This window comes from Rhinolophus ferrumequinum, chromosome 2 (assembly GCF_004115265.2).
Source record: "Rhinolophus ferrumequinum isolate MPI-CBG mRhiFer1 chromosome 2, mRhiFer1_v1.p, whole genome shotgun sequence".
In the NCBI taxonomy this organism is placed as follows: Eukaryota; Metazoa; Chordata; class Mammalia; order Chiroptera; family Rhinolophidae; genus Rhinolophus; species Rhinolophus ferrumequinum.
Window position 1 is genome coordinate 60,270,636 of NC_046285.1, and position 22,022 is coordinate 60,292,657.

The 22,022-nt window shown below is 35.6% G+C and overlaps 1 protein-coding gene across 5 annotated transcripts in view; it reads right to left on the reverse strand.

Moving 5' to 3' along the window:
• Positions 1 to 22,022, reverse strand: part of VPS8 (VPS8 subunit of CORVET complex) — a 253,883-nt gene that overhangs the window by 95,571 nt on the left and 136,290 nt on the right. For all 5 annotated transcript variants that reach the window (XM_033091442.1, XM_033091449.1, XM_033091415.1 and 2 more), the window contains 7 exons: positions 20,452 to 20,571; positions 19,332 to 19,388; positions 15,929 to 16,011; positions 15,099 to 15,183; positions 14,135 to 14,233; positions 8,339 to 8,428; positions 4,958 to 5,004 (listed from right to left, as the gene is read on the reverse strand). In XM_033091442.1, coding sequence (XP_032947333.1) covers positions 4,958 to 5,004; positions 8,339 to 8,428; positions 14,135 to 14,233; positions 15,099 to 15,183; positions 15,929 to 16,011; positions 19,332 to 19,388; positions 20,452 to 20,571 — 581 coding nt within the window. The remainder of the gene's footprint in view (positions 1 to 4,957; positions 5,005 to 8,338; positions 8,429 to 14,134; positions 14,234 to 15,098; positions 15,184 to 15,928; positions 16,012 to 19,331; positions 19,389 to 20,451; positions 20,572 to 22,022) is intronic.

Sequence of the window (22,022 nt, forward strand, 5' to 3'; positions counted from 1 at the left end):
CGAAGACAGAGACAGAAGCCTAAGGACAGACCTAATCGAGCAGAGGAATCAGAGGAGCCTGAGTAAAGTGTGGCAAGGGGAGAATGTTTGTCAGCTCTTAATTTCTGCTAGGCTAAAGTAAAGCTGGCGATCTGGCCGTTGTCAAAAGTTAGGACATTCCAGGTCATGTTGCTTTTTGGGGAGAAGGAAGAGGAAGGGCTGTGGATGCACTGCTTCTCTCTGAAGCAGGTAAGAGAGGACCTCGTAGCCACATTGATTTGACAGGAAGGGATAATGTGTGACAAGCTAATTTAGAGTAATTATCCTGGGTTAGGGTTAGTTCAGGGAGATAAAATATACCATGTAAATGTAAAATTATTTGTGGCTTGCTAGTGAACAACTTCCACAGTACTCTTAAAGGGTCTTACCTAATTAGCATCTTTCAAAACTAGACATAGGGTAATAACAGAGCAAGACTTTCCACGGAAGACGTCTGAAACTCTTGTGATGTGCCATTTTTTTTACTGCAAAGTTTAAGTATGACTGCAATATCAAAGCGAATGACTAGTACTGATATTTACATTACCTAGTACTGGTATTCTTTTTATTAAAAAAAAGTACCAGTTGGTCACCATTATCATTTATACTTTGTTACATGTGAGAAAAGGCCATGTTAAAGCTGAACTTCCAGCTTGAGTCTCTCCAGGTAGGATGGCTGGGGAAAGGGACTTGGTTAAACCAAATTATCCTAGAAGAGGAGGAGTCAGGTCCTAAGAGAATGAATCTGAAACTGGAAGCAACACGAGAGGAACAGAAGGAATTCTGCCATGGGAAAGAGGTGCATGGGCTCTAGAGAAGGGGCTGGGACTTGGAAGGAACATCACACTTAAGCCAGTGATGCTCCCCTCAAGGTGTACATCACAAATATCCCCACCCACAGTGATTCTGCGCGGTTAGGCCCAGGCATCTATATTTTTTAAAGTTTCTTAGGTGGTTCTGACACACACTTCTGGTTAAGAGTGACTGTCTTAAAGGGTGTTAAATGTTATTATACTCAATGCTCAACAGACTCCATTTAGTCGCAACAAAATGTTAAGATCTTACATGCAGAGTTGAGTTGCTTGCACATCTATTACTAACTTCATCATCTCCTTGGGCTCGTTTTTATTTGATGAGTACCACTAAGTAGCACTTAAAAAAAAACCCATAACATTTAAACTTTCCTCTTAATACCACCAGGAACAGTTACTTAAAACTAAACACTTCAAATGAGAGTTTAAAAGGTAATACATTAGAGGAGAGATCAAAAGATACATAGAAACAAATGACAATGAAAATACATCCTACCAAAATTTTTGGGATGCAGCGAAAGCAGTTTTAAGAGGGAAATTTATATCATTACAGGCGTATCTCAAGAAACAAGAAAAATCCCAAATAAATAACCTCATGTTACACCTTAAAGAACTAGAAAAAGAAGAACAAGTGAAACCCAAGGTCAGCAGAAGAAAGGAAATAACAAAAATCAGAGCAGAACTAAATGAAATAGAGAACAAAAAGACAATAGAAAAAATTAATGTGACAAAGAGCTGGTTCTTTGAAAAGATTAACAAAATTGATAAACCACTAAGATAAAAAGAGAGAAGTCACTAATTAACAAAATCAGAAATGAAAAAGGGGAAGTTATCATGGACAGCACAGAAATATGAAGGATCATCCAAGAATTCTGTGAAGGACTATATGCCACCAAATTCAATAACCTAGAAGAAATGGACAAGTTCTTAGAAACATATAGCCTTCCAAGGCAGAACCATGAAGAACTGGAAAATCTAAACAGACCAATCTCCAGTAACGAAATTGAATCAGTCATCCAAAACCTTCTCAAAAGCAAAAGTCCGGGACCAGATGGCTTCACTAGTGAATTCTACCAAACCTTTAAAGAGGATCTAATACCAATCCTGCTCAAACTCTTCGAAAAAATTGAAGAAGAGACAGTACTCCCTAACTCATTTTATGAGGCCAACATTACCCTGATACCAAAACCTGGTAAGGACAACACAAAAAAAGAAAACTACAGACCAATATCTCTGATGAATACAGATGCAAAAATCCTAAACAAAATTCTAGCAAATCGAATATAACAATGCATTAAAAAGATTATTCATCACGACCAAGTGGGGTTCATCCTCAGGGCACACGGGTGGTTCAACATCCGCAAATCCATCAATGTAATACATCACATAAACAAAATAAAGGACAAAAATCATATGATTATATCAATTGACGCAGAAAAAGCATTTGACAAGATACAACATCCATTTATGATTAAAACACTTAATAAAATAGGTATAGAAGGAAAATACCTTAACATAATAAAGGCCATATATGACAAGCCCTCAGCTAATCTCATCATTAATGGTGAAAAACTGAAGCCCTTTGCTCTACATTCAGGAACACGACAGGGCTGTCCCCTATCACCTCTGCTTTTCAACATAGTGTTGGAAGTCCTTGCCAGAGCAATCAGGCAAGAGAAAGAAATAAAAGGCATTCACATTGGGAATGGAGAAGTTAAATTATCACTCTTTGCAGATGACATGATGCTATATATAGAAAACCCTAAAGACTCCACCAAAAAGCTATTAGAAACAATCAACGAATACACTAAAGTTGCTGGCTACAAAATCAACATACAAAAGTCCATTGCATTCCTATATACTAACAATGAAATCTCAGAAAAAGAAATACAAAAAACAATTCCTTTTGCAATTGCAGCAAAAAGAATAAAATACCTAGGAATAAACTTAACCAAGGATGTGAAGGACCTATATGCTGAAAACTATAAGACATTTTTGAAAGAAATTGAAGAAGACACAAAGAAATGGAAAGACATTCCGTGCTCATGGATTGGAAGAATCAACATAATTAAAATAGCCATATTACCCAAAGCAATATACAGATTTAATGCAATCCCCATCAAAACCCCAATGGCATTTTTTAAAGAAATAGAACAAAAAATCATCAGATTTGTTTGGAACCACAAAAGACCCCGAATAGCCAAAGCAATCTTAAGAAAAAAGAACAATACTGGAGGTATCACACTCCCTGACTTTAGCTTGTACTACAGGGCTACAATAATCAAAACAGCATGGTATTGGCAGAAAAACAGACACATAGACCAATGGAATAGAATTGAGAACACAGAAATAAAACCACATAAATATGGACTGATAATTTTTGACAAAGAAGCTAAAAACATACAATGGAGGAAAGACAGCCTCTTCAATAAATGGTGCTGGGAGAATTGGATAGCCACGTGCAAAAGAATGAAACTGGACTGCTATCTGTCACCATGTACCAAAATTAATTCAAAATGGATCAAAGACTTAAGCATAAGACCTGACACAATAAACTGCATAGAAGAAAACATAGGTACTAAACTTATGGACCTTGGGTTCAAAGAGCATTTTATGAATTTGACTCCAAAGGCAATGGAAGTAAAAGCTAAAATAAACGAATGGGACTATATGAAACTTAAAAGCTTCTGCACAGCAAAAGAAACCATCGACAAAATAAAGAGGCAACCAACTGAATGGGAGAAGATTTTTGCACAGTGCCTCCGATAAGGGGCTAATATCCAAAATATACAAGGAACTCATGAAACTCAACAACAAAAAAATAAACAACCCAATTGAAAAATGGGCAGAGGACCCGAAGAGACATTTCTCCAAAGAGGACATACAAATGGCAAACAGACATATGAAAATATGCTCAACATCACTAATCATCAGAGAAATGCAAATAAAAACCACAATGAGATATCACCTCACCCCAGTCAGAATGGCTATCATCAACAAGACAAACAGTAACAAGTATGGGAGACGCTGTAGAGAAAAAGGAACCCTCATACACTGTTGGTGGGAATGCAGACTGGTGCAGCCGTTATGGAAGGCAGTGTGGAGGTTCCTCAAAACATTACAAATAGAATTACCATATGACCCTGCAATCCCTCTCCTGGGTATCTACCCAAAATATCTGAAAACATTTATACATAAAGACACGTGTGCCCCAATGTTCACTGCAGCTTTGTTTACGGTGGCCAAGACATGGAAACAACCAAAATGTCCTTTGATAGATGAATGGATAAAGAAGGTGTGGTATATATACACAATGGAATACTATTCGGCAGTAAGAAAAGATGATATAGGAACATTTGTGACAACATGGATGGATCTTGAGAGTATGATGCTAAGCAAAATAAGTCAGACAGAAAAAGCAGAGAACCACATGATTTCACTGATATGTGGTATATAAACCAAAAACAACAAAAGAACAAGACAAACAAATGAGAAACAAAAACTCATAGACACAGACAATAGTTTAGTGGTTACCAGAGGGTAAGGGGGGTGGGGGGTGGGAGATGAGGGTAAGGGGGATCAAATATATGGTGATGGAAGGAGAACTGACTCTGGGTGGTGAACACACCATGGGATTTACAGACGATGTAATACAGAATTGCACACCTGAAATCTATGTAATTTTACTAACAATTGTCACCCCAATAAATTTTAAAAAAAAAAAAGGTAATACTTTTAGAGGTGGGCTGGGACCAGGTGTTTACTTTGAAAAGTAAAGCCACAAATCTGCAGCATGGAATAAGGAATAGAAAGGAATGAAGTTAGGACAGAAAGGAGAAGCTTGATGGTGAAACATGTCCTCATGCTATGACTTCATTATTGCATTTGAATTATTTTATTAAGTCACCACATACATTCATGTTCAAATGGGAAGAAAAGTATTCCTTCAAGATATAAACTATTTTCAGATCATTTATTATGGTAGAATCTATGTAAATGGTACTCCTACTAATATTAAAAATCAAGAGGTGAGTGTACTATTTGGATACCACAGACCAGTTTCTTAGCCTCAACTTATTTTAATTTCTCATCTATGTATTATGAAAAACTAAAGTTTATCAACATACCTTGGGTCAAGAAGACTCTGCAAAAATTTGAAAAGCAAAACCTGGTTCTGAAGAGAAAAACAGTAAAAAAAATACAATATTAAAACAAATTCTTCAAACTATGCCTTGGTAAAGAATGACCCTAGAATATCCCTTTAAAATGCACACATGCATATGAGTATTTCCATTAAACCCTCTGTACAGATCTAAGAAATTCTAGAGAACCATTTGGAGATCTTTTCCTCTCAGTAATTCTAATCAGTGTCACACATTCAATTTGAGTGTAGAAGAAACACAAACACCTTGTTATTGCCCCCAAAAAGCGATCTACTGAAACAAATCCCTCCCAAAAGGAAGACGCTTGGAATGCCTGGTGCTCTGAACTGCTTTACACATAGTGAGTTCTGGCGGCTCTGATGGGTTCACCTGCCTCACCCCGTCCTTCTTGTGACAATGGTCTACTGTGAAGAAGTTACTTTAGGTAGGGTAGGAGTTTGACGTCCATATGACAAACATCACCCAAAAATTCATTAACTCCCCAATATGATCAACTACAGATGAGATAGCAAACGGCCACGTGTTAGCAATTAATGTGCCAGACCTCTGGGTGCGGTTTCTTCTGCTTATTAGCTATGTGACTGTGTAAGTCACTGGCTCCCTTAGCAATTCAGTTCACTTATGTGAAAAGAGAACAGCAGTATGTTCTCTGCCCTCTGCCCAGGGAAGAGGTGAGAATTAAATGACATAAACCTTAGAATACTATATGAATAGAAACAATGTTTCTAAGTTCTGAGGAAAGCTAAGCAAAAATTATTATAGTTTAGTTTTCCTGTTTTCTTTCTTTTTTTTTTTTTTGACCCTTTCAAACTTCACCTATAAAAAGCAGGAGACTCTCAAGACTGAAAAGGACTAATGTGATTTAGAATATTTTAAATATGTTTACCAGTCTTGGACTTTCTATCAATGGGCCAGGGGGCCTATAACTTCATTTTACATGACTTTCCTTCTGTTTATAACTTAATATTCTGGCTTATTTTTTATTCCAAGAATTCTGAAAACAATAGGAGGCATGTTTCTTGCCATCAAAAGTAAAGGCACTTCATAAAATGTGTGTGGAATTCTCACACGATCAGTAAAGCTTTGCAATAAAAGAAATACTTCCACGTGTAAGAGTCCACAGACTTTCCACAACTAGCCACTTTATTTTTTTTTTAAATCCATGACACTTCAGCTGTTATACATCTGCCTGATCAATGACATTATGTATGTTCATTTTACTTGGCCTCTCTGCCTCTAAACATCTTTAGAGATTATATGAAAAAGAAAATCCTGCAATGGATAATCTTACATTTCAAATGACAATAGCAAACACCACCATAGGCGAGAAGATTCATCAGAAGTGCTGGCTTTTAAAGGGGGTAGAAGCTCTGTGGGTTGTGAGTAGTTTTAGAAGAAATGTCCTCCTGCCCCCCTCCCCAGAGTGGACTGGATCCCCCTCCATGTACTTCCCCGGTGTCCTGGACAGTGCTCTACCATCATTCAAGTCACACTGTTCTGCAAGTGTCCACTTCCTTGAGCACACAGATAGATTTATGTTTTTGTATCCTCAGCACTTAATGTTGTGGGCCCTCATCAGGTACATAAATATTTAATGAATTCATGGATGAGTCTTTATCTTGAGTTAATGGACTTCATCATGCTGGGCCACCAAGCCTGATACCTGGGAGTCATTATTAACTCCTCCCATCACATTCAACTAGTTTCCAAGCTCTGTACCTTTTACGTCACAAACCTACCTGAGACCTGTCCTCTCCACTGCCGGGGACTTAGGCCTGGTCCTCACCATCCTGTGCCTACACCTTCTGCCTTCTAACCGGTCTAACTGGTCTCTTCCCTTCATTTGCTCGCTTTGCTGGTCCATTCTCCACACTACAGAGTTGCCTATAAAGTGAATCTAATTATGTCACTCCTTTGCTTAAAAAACTTTAGTAATTCTCCAGGACACAGAAAATACAGAATAATTTCTTAGCATTACATATAAGGTTGTTCAGTATCAGTCCCAAACTATTTTCCAGCCTCCGTATTTCTAACTCCTCCCCTCCAACATACCTTTTACAGCTTAATCTATTGCTTCTTCCACCATTGTTCCAACCACATCATGCTTCACTTAGACCTGACCATTCTCTGAATAAGCATGTGGCTTTATGCCTTCAAGTCTTTACATATACAGAACACTTTCTCTAGAAAGTCCTTCCCTATTCTCTGCCTGGAAAACGGATACTAATTATTTAACCCAGTTCAGTCATGTCTGGGAACTCCTGTCTGACGTTCTCACACAGTCTATCACTCTCTCCTCTTGTTCCTACAGTACTATTCACATATGTCTGCTCTAGCACTTATCACGTCATAGTGTAGCTGTATAAGTGCTTCTCTGTTCCATAGGAAAAACTTAAGAAAAAAAAAGACTACATTGTTATTTGCGCCCCCCGCCCCCGTTTTTTGTTATTTGCGCCCCCCGCCCCCGCCCCAGGCTTATCCCACTTGGTACACAGTGGGCCCATGGTAACAGCAAGTGTTTCACTGAATGAATTCCATATCTTTGTCTCTCAGGCCAGCTGCCTCCCACTCACTTCTCTGGATTCTCTCTTGCATACCTATCCCCTGCTACTATTATTGTCACTTGAGGACTCTGGGTTGTGCTTCATGTCCCTGTCATTGACCATTCCCTACCTCTATCACTGTGGTCATGGGGTAGTAAGCAAAAGTCACAGTTAGCACTGCCGTGGTAGTGACAAGTAGAATACTAGGTCCCTTAAATAGTACTCTAAACTGAGTATCTCAATATTCAGCATTAATATAGCTGTATTCTAGGAAAGATTTTCTCAGAAAAATTCTAAATAGTCAGCATTAACCCAATCTGAGTAAATGATACAAGTAATAAATAAATAACATGAACCTCAAAGAGAATATAACTGCAGTGCTTCTAGCAAAAGAAAAAGGAGGTGGTGAGGAGAGGATCTTCTGTATATTACAACTTCTAGCATGTTGCACGGCTAAAATGCAAAGACCAAATACAGATCAACACAGTATATTGTCAAATAAAAAATTAGAGAAGTAAGTATGACTGCAATAGTCATGATCTATAACTCCAAAAATGCTTCTGTGATGTTAATGTTTATTATGCACAAAGATGAACTCCCTCATTTCCGGACTCAGATATCATCATATAACTGCTGTCAAATACACACACACACACACACACACACACACACGATGTAAAAATTGCTATTAAATGGCAACTATTAATTGAAGAAATTACTACAATCGAAAGTTGTTAGGTGGCTATTCAATAATTGTATCTCCACTAGATGTTTCTTCCCCAAATGTTTTTGCAATATTTACCTGAAGTTTTTTAATGACTGTTTCAATCTGTTCAGAAAAGTGAGTAGCAACCAGCTCTGCAGCTTTACAGGGCTTCAGGGACACAAGTTCCTGGAGAGAAAGAAAAAGGTAAAATCTTTTTGTTAAATCTTTAATGTTTATTTAAATAGAAGTTCCATAGATGGGAAGCATGATCACCTAACCTCAATACTTTCATGAGCTTCTACACTGCATTTCAGGAGACCTTGATGTAGGGCCTCCTTTTAAAGGCATGTTGTAAATGAGCAACATTTAAAATGTGCCATGTAAAAAAATCAGATTTTGATATAGAAGATAATTCAGAATTCTTATAAAATGAAAGCATTAAAACTCTGGATTTAGGCCATGATATGTGCAGGATGATCAGAAGGAACAAAAATTTCCCACATTCCCTGTCAGTGAATTTCACCTTTCAGCCAAAAGTAATAACTTGAAGAAATGAAAAAAAGACTATAGTAGCAATTTTTCTGGCTAAGAATTCTAAAACTTTACTTCTGATGCCTGGTGGATTTAGAAACTAGAAGTGTCTTAGAAATCAACTTAAGGTCATAAGTCTTAAGAAATTAACTTAAGGTCATAAGTCTTAAATAAGAGGTTGACCACTGTTAATTAACCACTGTTAATAAGACCTTTTGTCAAATTTAAGATTTCCAATTTGTCCTCTCCTTAAACCTTCTTAGACATTACTGGATAACCTTTTCTTCTTGAAACTCTCTTCTCACTTGGTTTCTGTGACCTACTATTCTACCCTTCCAATCGCATGTTGCATGGCTAAAATGCAAAGACCAAATATAGATCAACACAATATATTATCAAATAAAAAATTAGACAAGTAAGTATGACTGCAATAGTCATGATATATCCAATAATTTTGTGTTAGTGTTTGTAGATTAATGATAAGCTGACACAAATAACTACAGTTTATGCTATTTTTATACAATACATCTGAAAACAGAGAAAGCACAACTAATCAATATCACAAATGAGAAAGGGGATATTACTATTGATATGTATACATTAAATAGATAAGAAACTACTATGAATTAATTTATGTCAGGAATTTGAAAATTTAGACAACATGGATAAATTCCTAGAAAATTATAATTTAATGAACTAACTTAAGTAATAGAAAACCTGAACTGATTTTTAACCACTATAGAAATTGAATAAATAGTCAAAAATATTTTCATATGGAAAACTCCCAGCCCACACAGATTCACTGGTAACTTCTAGTAACCATTTAAAGAAGAAAAACTCCAACACTAATTAACCTCTTTCAGAGAATAGAAAAAAGGAAACTTCTTCAGCTCATTGTATGAGGCTAGCAAAATTTTGATACCTAAACCCAATAGGAACATATATCAAAGGAAAGGAAAATTACAGATCTAAATCATAAACACTGATACAAACATCCTAAAGAAAAATAAAATCTAACAATATATTAAAAATATATATATATCAGGATCAAGTTGTATTTATCCACAGAATTCAGGGCTGGTTTAATATCTATTATCACAACAGAATAAGGGAGAAAAAGTGATAAAATTTTTTCTTAAGAAAACTATTAACATACGAGAAATAGATGATTGTCATAGAAATCCTTATAGTAAACATTGTACTTATGTTGGAAATGAAAAAAATGTCATTAACGATAGCACTGTTATGCTAAAAAAAATATAAAGTTATGACAGTAAATCTAACAAAGGATGGAAAAATCTCTGGAAAATTACAAAACTTTATAGAAAAATATTGAATAAAGGGTTATACCATATGGTCATTGATTGAAAGACTCAATACTGTTAAGATGTCAATTTCATTCAAAATGATTATGTCAATTTCATTCAAAATGACTGATAGTTCAATGTACTCTCTTTCAGAATTATAAGGTTAAAACAAATTTTTTTGATGGAACTTGACAAGTTGATTCTAAAATGTTTTTGGAAGTACAAAAGGTCAATAGTCTCTTAAAGATATCAAGACTTATTATAAAGCAACAATATTTAAAATACTTGTGTGGTACTGATATAGAGACAGACAACAGAACAATGAAACAGAAGAGGGCCCAAAAAAACAGTCAAAGCATATAGGTCCTTGATATACTTATGACACACTAGCACTGCTGCGCAATGGAAGAAGGCAACCTTTAAAATAACTGTGCTGGATCTTGAGATTATAATGCCGAGTGAAATAAGTCCGACAGAAAAAGTCAAGAACCATATGATTTCACTGACATGTGGTATATAAAAATGAAAACAACAAACGAACAAGACAAACAAATGAAGAACAAAAACTCACAGACACAGACAACAGTTTAGTGGTTACCAGAGAGTAAGGGCGGATGGAGGTGGTAGATGAGGGTAAATGGGGTCAAATATGTGGTGATGGAAGGAGGACTAACTCTGGGTGGTGAACACACAACGTGATATATAGATGATGTATTACAGAATTGTACACCTGAAGCCTATGTAACTTTACTAACAATTTTCACCCCAATAAACTTTAATAAAAAATAAAAATAAAAAAAATAAAATAACTGTGTTGGGAAAACTGGGCACCAATATTTTAAAAAATTAATTGGACCGCCACCTTATACCATATTTAAAAACTGGTTTCAGATGGATCTCAGATTTAAAGGTGGAAAAAAAAAAACCAAGAAAGCTTTTAGACAATAATATAGGACTTCTCTTTCAGTGTAGAGAAAAAAATATATTATTTTGACTACTTAAAAAAGAAAAAAACTTTCCTAAAAAAAGAACCATAAAAAAAAAGCCACACAGTGGGAAAAGATATTCACAACATGTATCACTGAAAAAGAGTAACATCCAAGATCCATTAAGAACTCCTAAAAATCAGTAAGTACAAGAGACATTCTACGTAATAGAAAAATGGGCAAAAGACTTGAACAGGTACATCACAGAGAGGAAATTCAAACAGCCAGTAACATGAAAAGTCTCTCAATCTCATTCATAATTAAGGATACGTAAATTTAAAACATGATGAAGTATCATTACACATCCACTAGACAGGCAAAATTTTGAAATCTAGCAAGGATATAGAACCAATGCAAAATCTCATTAAATGCCAGCATTTGGTGAAGTGTAAGATATTTATCCCAATTAATTGGCAATTACAGACCCTAGAGCAGAGATTGTCATATTTTTAACATGCCTCAGAACCACATGGAGGGCTTACTAAAACATATTGCTGGGCCCTACCCCCAGAGTTTTCATTCAGTAGATCTGAAGTGAAGACTGAAACTGCATTTCTATCAAGTTCTCAGCTGATGCTTGTAATGCTGGAGTGGGGATCAAATTGAGAACCACCAGCCTAGAGAGATGCATGTGGCTGTGCTCAGATGCATATCTAAGAATGATTACGGTGGACCACTTTTAATAGTCAAAAACTGGAAACAACTGAAATGTCCACTAATAGGAGAATGAATAAACTATGATATACTTGTAAAATGGAATACTATACAACAATAAAAATGAACCAGAGTTACATACAACAAAATGTACACATTTCTAAAAATATTGAGAAAAAAAGAAAATAGAGAGTATAACTTCATTTACATAAAGTTCAGAAACAGGCAAAACAAAAATGTAACATTTTAGGGATATAGGCATATGCAATATCAGTAGAAAGGCAAGAAAGTATCAGAAAAACCAGAATAATGGGTATATCACAACAGGCCAGGGACTGTAATCAGGAACGGCTACGTGGGAAGTCTGGAGTACTGAAAATATCTATTTCTTGATATGGGCCTGTAATGTTTGCTTTTTAGTTTTTTACTCAACTGCACATTTGTTTCATGCACTTTGGAGATATTTTTTATATTTATATTATGTTTTTTATATTATAAAATTTTTAAAGTATTTTTAAAAATCAAATGAAATATATTTTGTCCATATTGGAAAAACCATATAAACCAGAGATTCTTTATCTGGAATCTACAGCCCCAACCAAAGAATGGCATTTAGGGGGTCTATGGGTCCCTGAAACTGTAAATAAAATTACATGTCTGTGCACAGGCATAATATTATGAAGCGTAGGTCCAAATTTTTCATTAGATTCTCAAAAGAGGACTCTATCTGCAAAAGTGTTTAGGACCACTAATCTATACCCTGTGTATACTGTCGGGAAACTTTATTATGAGGACTTTTACCCTTACATATTTAATGTTGATTTTATTTACATTACGGAAGTCACAGAAGTCCTTCAAAAAAAAGTCTATATATTTCTAATTGTGGCCTTAAGAGACATTAAAAAGTTTAAGGTGAAAAAAATGTGCAGATGTGGGGAAAATCATCAGCAGAAATAATTGTTGTGCAGCAAAAATACTTCTTGCTTCTCCAGTATGAGTTTTCTGCTGAATAATTTGTTTGCTCATTGATTAATTCATCACGTTTCACATTATGCAAAAAGAGATAGCTTCATTTTGGGATGTCTGGAGTCCATGTGCTCAAACCACCGCATGATGCAGATGGAATGAAATGAAGAATGAGCCATAATGTAACTATAGAGACTTAAAGGGGATGATGAAAGGAAAAAGAATACAGAATGATTAAAGGAAAAAAGATATAACTCAAAACAGGAGAAGGTTTTCTTGGGTTCTTTCATCAAGATATATTCATCTTGTTAGCAAGAATATCATAACATTAAATAACACACATATATATATACACACACACACACACATATATATTCTCAATCCTATAGATGAAAGTGTGGAAATTACTTCAGACCACACATCTGATGACTGACTTTACCTCTTTCACACCAGATGTTTCACATAAGCTGATGTTCACATTTCTGATTTTTCTAAACTTTACAACCATCAGGAACTAGAACAAAGTGTTCACATAACATGCAATGTTTTCTCAGAGTTTCAGAGCTCATCCTTGCTCATCATTTTTTCATATGTATAAAAAATTTAAAACACGTTGAATAATCACAGGCTTTCACTGCATCTCTAAATCCATCACTAGAAGTTCGTTACTCCATCACCCGATCCTGGGTAGAAGGAGGAAAGAAACTCTGTAGATATAAATGTTATTTCCCAAACTAGGATTACCTCAGCATCTTTCACTATTCTTTTTTTCAATAATCAGTAACTCATAAAACAGAATAAATGTCAACAAACTTGCTAGCTCTGTTGGTTTCTGAGGTATATTGCCTATTACGAACCTAAGGAAACTAAAGTGAGGAGTGGTTTTTGGGCCCCTTTGCAGAACGCATTCTAATTACATGTTCATCACACATCGTCAGTCTCTCCATTCAGGCATCTATATGCATGTTTTTTTTAAAAAGAACTTTTTGTTTCCATGTCAACTTCTGCATTCTTCTAAAATAGCATTCATAAACAAAATCAGAATCATTGTCCTGTTACATAAGGAACAAAGAAAAAAACTCATTGCAGTAATGTTTCCAAAATTCCATTGGGTGATTGGGGGGAATGGCTCCCATTATGTATTTAGACAAAAAGACCAGGAGTACTCTCAGAATCATTCTAAGAACGTTGTAAAAACCCACTAATATTCCAGCTTGTCAACTAGCTGATTGAACGTGGATTATTTCCAGAATTCATGATACAATGAATTGTATATGACACAGGCATTATGAATACAAATATGAGGTGGAATAAATTATTTCAAAAAGATGTTAATCAGTAAGTAAATCAGCTTCATAATATGACTGCCATTACTTAGTTATCCTAAACTTAATTGGGAAGCTATCCACACAAATGGGGAAGTTTCAAAAGTTGTGTTGAATCAGCACCTCAATATGATCCATTGCTTTCTGCCAGACAGACTGCTTCTCCTCGGCACTGTGTCCAGGAATAGATAAGATATTGTGAATGTAGTTAAAGACTTCTTCCTGAGGAGCATAAGACAACATAATTTATTCATTAATCCACTTACGCAATATTTAGTCACTACTTATTATCTGTATTAGTCTTGGTAAAGGTCTATCATTTGGAGATGGAAACCCATGTGGAGGTGTTATAGTTAACTGATGACAAACTGATACTAAAGAGAAAAAGTAATGTTTAAAGTTTAGGAAAGACTCTTAAAAGTTGCAAATCTGTTGCAATTAATTTTGGTTTCAATTTCATTAACCTAATGAGGGAATATCATACTTTTGTCTTTGGTGGTCCTTGCCCACATTTCCAATTTCATCTCAAATCACGTTTGCCCTTGTCTATTATGCTTATACTGATGTTCCCAGCATTTATATAATCTTTATTCAGTTCCTTGAACTTGTCAAAATTTTCCCCACCTCAGCACCTTTGTATATTTGGTTCCCTATCCTGTTGGTTCTTTGCTTGACTAACTTCTCAAGCTCCAAAGTCAGTTTATATGTCACTCTGTCTGAGATTCCTTCTCTGGCTGCTCTGTGTATGTCAGTTCCCCCATTATCCTCCAAAGTTGCATCCACTTTCTCTTCTTCTCTAGCGCTCATCACAATTTGTAATTATATATTTTGTTTTTTACCATCAATCTCCACACTAAATTATAAGTTCTAAAATTGCAGGCACTATATCTGTTTTAATTATCAATGTATACTTGGCTAATAGCAGGCACTCAATAAAAACCTACTGAGTAAATGAAAACTTTGAATCAGCAAACACATGTCCAAACATTTCTACTAAATAGTTATACCTACTGAATAGTTATTTCTACTCAATGTGAGGGTAGAAGGGAATGCGTAAGTAGAAAGAGTGAGCAGGCTCTTAACTCACCTCTCTTAGTGGGTCACGTAAGTAGCAATCAACAATTTTGTCATATTGGTGTTCTCGTTCATACATAAACTCACAAATTTGATAACTAGGACATAAAAGGAAAAACTTCAGTGTACCCAGCAAGTAAGTAGTTATTAGCTAATTGTTTCAAGAACTTTGGTCAGGTATAAAGGTTAGTATTAAGATAAATGAATATAGTAAAGCGTTATTTCTACTGCTAAATGAAGTTATAGTATCTAACTGGCTCAATATCTGTCATTTCTATAAATATAGGTTTACTATGCTGCTTAATATATGTTTATAAGAAATTTCAAAATGGGATACAAAATAAATGTTAAAGCAACAATGTGTCACATAAAAATAGGTAATATATTAGATATCAATTAACTAATTATGTTTCTCTGTTCAGAATTAAATACGTCAAATGAAATATTCAACAAACTAGATAAATAGCAGTGTTAACAAATTGCATCTTATTTGCTATGTTAAATTCTGCATTGTTTACAATATATAGAAATAACCGTTAAACATCTATTAAATACCATGGGATTGTAAGTAAAAAAAATAACTAAAATAATAAATCATAAGACTGTTAATTCATTTTTATACTACAACAAAGGTACAAACACTTCAAATTTACTCACTGTTAATTTCTGCAAATTTTACTAATTTCTAGACTTGAAAGGCAAAAACTTTCACACTTAGGTTTTTGTTGTTATTTGCATAGCTTTTCTTAATTTAAAATATGGTAATGCAGGAATAAACTAGGCTTCAAGTTAGAGAAAGGTACCTAGTTGTATTAACTAATATATGGCTTCAAAACAACTTACAACTCTGCTTTTTCTGCCATACGGATGAGGCGACTCTCTTCAAATTGAACTATGCCTCCAGCCTGCAGCAATTCTAAAAGGACCTGAACATTTAAAATAAATGAGCAAAAACACATTGGAATTTGTTTTTATTAGCTCTTTAAGAGTCCCTTCAGCTGTACAAACTGTGACTTTTTTCCTTTTGTCTTATTACTTGCTGAGGTCTTGGCTTGGCTCTCAAATATATAATGAGTTAGACAGACATTATAATGTTGAACATATTGTAAGTCTTATAAAAAGATAAATGACTATTTTTCAAACATGGAAGGAATGTCATAGTGTTTGCAACTAAAGTCTTATTAGACTATCTAACTGATCCTCTACTAAGCTAAAAATGTCCATATGTACTCTTTCAAGAAATGCATTCTTATCTAGAGCTTTTATATCTTACGGTTCTCATGGTTCTTTATGTCTTATGGTCCACTGGGAGCATCCATGTTTACAAGTTATTTTTTCTAATGAAACATTGGGTTTTTCATGGTAGCATTATTCACAAGAGCCAAAAGGTGGAAACAACCCAAATGTGTATCAACGGAGGAATGGATAAACAAAATATGGTCTATCCATATAATGGAATATTGTTCGGGCTTAAAAAATGAAATTCTGACACATGCTAAAACATGGATGAACCTTAAAAATGTAATGCTAAATGAAATAAGCCAGTTACACACAAACAAAAAATACTGTATGATTCCACTTATATGAGGTGCCTAAACTAGTCAAGTTCACAGACAGAAAGTTGCGTGGTAGTTGCCAGGGGTTGGGGGGCGGATAATAGGGACTCACTGTTTAATGATAGAGTTTCAGTTTGGGAAGTTAAAGTTCTGTAAATGGATACTGGTGATGATCGCACAACAATGATAATATACTTAATGTCACTGAATTATATACTTAAAACAGTTAAAATAACAAATTACACGATATGTACATTTTACCACAATAAAAAACAAACAAAACCATTGGGATTGATATAAATAATTTTACCACACTAAGAGCTGAATAAAAAAGGTGACTGGGATGTTGCAATAGATTCATCAATATTTTTAAATAAACCTCAAAAATGCAATACAACATTACATAGTCATTCGAGCAATATGAGAAAGCTCTCTCCTACATGTAAGTTTAAGATGCAGAATAACATGACGCTTCTCAGAACTCCAGGAGACCACTTAAAAAAGTATTTTTCTAACCCAGTAAATTGATTACTTTCAAGTTAAAAAAAAAAGGCAGACAAGAAATAAAACCTATCCAAACTTTACATTTCAGAACCCTAATGTAACCCATTTTGAGTACTATTATGCACGGTTATATAGAACAACGATGGAGTCCACCCCATCTATTGAAAGCCTGAATTTGGAATAACATAATAGAAATGCCATTGGTGGAGTCAGTCTTACCAGCTCATTAGAGCTGACTGTTACATTTTTAGGAATTTTGTGTTGGTTGTTGAATACAGCCATGTTAAAAATTAAGTGATATAAACTTACAATTAAATAAATTAAATTAAAAACAAAAGTAATTAATACTCAAAACTCATCACTTCCTAATTATGTTACTACATTTTACTATGTGTGCCCTCAAGGTTAGTTCCTATAACCTATAACTCTATCAGTATGGTGGAAATATTACATAAGGGTGTTCTGTGCGTCTCTTTCCAATTCTATACTCAGGGACATCATGTTGGTAGGATGAAATCAGCCCTGGTGAGAGTACTTATACCATGGAAACTGGCAAAGGCTGTAAATCGGGGCTTTTTACATTTTTAAAAAGATTGTAAAACAAACAAACAAGAATGTGTGACAGATGGCATATGTGGCCCACAAAGCTTAAAATATTTACTCTTTGGCCCTTTACAGAAAAAGTTTTCCAATGCTTGGTTAAGAAAGTGAAGAAGATCATAAGATGATCAAACTTAAAAGTGTGCATATAGTAGTCATTACATTGTGAATAACACAAAAAAATTAAGGAATTATTTTTCTAGCATTCAAAAACTGTTATCCAATTCAGAAAAGAAGTCACTTCATTGATGAATGAATAACGTTCTGACATGCTTTCATTGTTGCACTTTCATTTATATAAATGAAAATATCAACCAACATTCATATCAGACCTACATTGAGGGACCAGTTGTTAAATTTTTATCAGCATACCACTGGAAAATACTCAAAAATACTGCGTAAACAAAGTTTGATATATAACAAACGGTACAAGGGAAAGAGTGCTGGATTAGATGGGAAAGAACTGGGTTCTAATCTTAGTTGTGAACTTCAGCAACTTTATCAGTTTTCAATATTTCTAAAATGAGTAGAAAAAGAAACTAGGTAATCTCAAAGGGGACTCCTAATAATAGAATGTTATTATATGATGACTACTTTTCAAGGTTTGGCTTTTACATTTAGATTTGGTTTTCATTTGTGTTTAATTTACTATTTATAGAAAAAGTTTTTATCATTTTATATAGCAGCACCCTGCAAACCATGATTCACTTTACTCGTCAATAAAGAAATAGAGGCTAACTGAGGGGTCCACGTTACTGTTTGTATTCAATATAATTTAAGAAATAACTAAAATTTTAGCAGCTGTTCTCTTTCCTAAGATAGTCTGCAACTGTCACTGGGCCACAGCTGTGCAGAGAAAGGGGTCACTGCTGCTAACCTATGTTCTTTATCTGAGTCTCAACCTCCCAGCTGTGGGCTATTACCATAAAAAATCAGCTCTCAAAGTACTACTTTTTGTAGCTTATTTGACAAAAGTCTGGCTATTACTTTTAAATAGGTTGACTCTCAATGCTCACAATTATAATGGGTAAACTTTTAAAGAATTCTACTCTTAGAAGGGACCCTCAAGAAAGCAGCATAAGTAGCTGTGGTAATTAAGCAGTTACTATCTCACAGTGATTAGTGGAAGGACAGATGGATCCTAGTCTCCAGAAATGGTTAGCCCCAATGTAGTGGGGCTAGGGATGCTCCCAAAGTTGAGTGCCCCCTCTCAGGATCCGGCAGTCTCTCTGGTTCAGGGCCATAGCAGCTAGCAGTGGTTATCTGATTAATGACACTGGTGGGAAGCAGGACACAACAGGTGCCAACGGTCGCTACATGTGCAGAGGGATGAAGTATTCTTTGATGTCATGTTGAATACAAGACAGGCCCAGTCTGCCTAAGAATTTAGTTTGATATAAGCTCCTTATATATGTACTTCTACCAACCAGCCACACTGTTTTCTGGTTCCCACTATCTAGCTTAGTAGTAGGGTTTGGCACAAGTCATTTTCCCCCGATGCCTGGTAAGGCCTAGCACAGAAGGGTTCTTTCTGGCTTGCTCAGTCATCTTTCCCACTCTAGCAAAAGTGTCCTAGTAGTTCATACCTGCTGTCTTTCAGAGTGTCGGGAATCGTCGTCAGGACTACAGAGGAATTCAAGGACCTGGTCAAAGAAAGGTTATTTTTTTATTGGATATCAGATACATGCCACAACACTGTCACAATGAAAACAACAACTACCCTTCTATATCAGCAATGCATTCAACACTCAGCCATAACAAATACCACAGGTATACAGCACCTCCCAAACTGAGTGGCCCAGTATCTGGCACAGGAGGTTCAGGTATGCTACAATCGAATATGTCCCTTACACACATTTCTTTACTGTTTAGAAACATGACTAAAAGGCAGTGCCATCTATGTACCTTAACTTTAAGATCCCTGATACCAGGGACCAAGCAAAGCATAAACTTTGGAGTCAGGCCACTTAAATTTGAACTCTAACCTTATTAACACTTAATAATAACATTTATTACTCATAATGACATTTATTAGATGTGACCTTGGATGAGTGACTCTTAACTTCTACAGGCTTTAGTTCCCTCATCTGCCAAATGGGGTAACAACTATATCAGTTTCAGAGCTACCGGGATCATTGAGTTAATAGATATATAACAGAGCCTGGAACCATGAAGTACCCAATAAATGCCACTCATTATTAACACTTATCTGCAGATAAAAAAGTATTTTCATTGCCACCTGTAGATACATAGGAGCTATGTAACAGGGATGAGGAGATACCTTTCAAAATCATTTGTAAGTAAATTCAGATTTTCTAAAAGTAACCTCTCCTCCAGATTATCAATGTAATAGTCATACTACCAGTGAGATGGGTGATTCCTAAATTGGAAAATTCTTGAGCAAATAATTCTACGCAATGTGGAGCAAAAGAATAATTGAGAGAACAGAATCTCTATAAACTAATCCCCACAAACCATACTCCTAGGATACCAAGTTACTAGGCAAAATCATACTACCCAGACAACGCGATAAAAATAAAAAAATAAAAACTAAATTAGACCCAAATTGAAACTTAAACAAGCTTCTCCTTGATAAGACACTTATCCAATAAGCTGTTACATTAAGATACCATGTAATCCAACGAACTTTTCTATGACCAGTAAAAGAATAAAAACATTTTGGCTCCCATTGTTAAAGACACTCACCTGATCAAAGAGGGTTCTGTTTACAAACAAGGTATTATCAGGCTTTGCAAGCTGCCGGGCAAGGAATGTAAAGAGACACCCTACTTGTGAGGGAGTAAAATCTGAATTCTCCACCATAACCTGATGAGCAAAAGAGACCATTTATTCAGTACTCTTATCTGGTTTGAAACAAAAAATATGTACAATTAGAAGGGGGTAAACCTCATTACTGAAGACCCATGAAAAGACTCTTTGACCCTGCAACAATTCAGCTCCATACCATTAGAGAAGGAGCACCACTATTTGCATCCTCTGTAAAGACAGCATTTTTGTGATTTTTGGCACATTTCTAGACACAACTTGGGTGAGAAACGAACTGTTTGAGAGGTAACTTTCAAAGAAATATTGATCATGTTTCCCTCTTGAAGTCTTAAAATAGAATCCTACTAAAATAAATTTAAATAATATTAAAGTTATATATAAATTATATATAAAAATCTGCCCAGCAACACAGGAAGCGGGTAGTTGCTTTGGGGTTTAAAAGTCAGATAACTTGAGAGGGAAGGTATCCCAGAAAAGAAGTCAGCTAGCCCATGAATCAATGAAGTGAACGGCTTCTGCCTTGTCTATAAGCAGTTTCTTGACTAGATAGTTTTGCCTAACGGGCCTTTTACAACCACAGCTAGTTACCAAATCACAATCATTGCACTGCTTTAAGTGAGCTCTCCTCTCCTGAGTTCCAACTATGTTAAGATGTTACGGTAGATGCCTTCACGGGAATTATAAATAAGAACACAAGGTGAGACAGGTAAACAGATCTTAAATAAAAGGCATAATAAAAGTCATCAGCACTATTATAAAGGAAAAAATGACTATGCAAGCACAGTGGGGACAATTTAGTTGAACCGGTTAGGGAAGGAACTTAACAGAAATGAGAAAAGTCGTTTTTTAAACTAAGCTTTCAAGCTCATGTGGAACCTGTGTCAGGAAAAAGTGTGAGCCAGTCAAGAGGAGACTGTGAGCAAAAGCATGGACACAGGAAAACATAAGTTTGTTTGGAGAAACTATGTGTTTCATTACAATATAGCAGCATGTGTGAAGAGGAGGGAGAAAGCAGAAAGGAAAGATGAGGCCTCAAATGTCATTCTAAAAAATCTAGAATTTATTCCATAGGAAACTGGGGAGCTACTAAAGGTGTTCAACCGGGCGAGTTGGTCCCAATCAATACTGTGCTCAGCAAAACGAACCTGTCAGCAGCATACAGGATAAAAGAACGGAAGGAAGAAACAGAAGGGAGACCGAGATGCACATGACTGCAGGGGACCAAGGGACAAACAAAGGAGTTCTGAACGGAGGCAGTGATAACGCAAAGGGAAGGAGCAATGGGAACCAAGGACACTGCAAGCGAGAGACAGGAGGTATTCGGGTATCTGGAAATGTGTGGCTCAAGAAGGAGTGAAAAGTAAAGGCAGGAAGGATAATGATGCCATTAACAGAGAGAGAATGCAGAAGTTTGGGAAAGAAGGTCAAGCACTGTTTTGGAAAGCTGAATTTATGGGGGCAACTCTGCAAGAAATTAGGGAATAGTACCC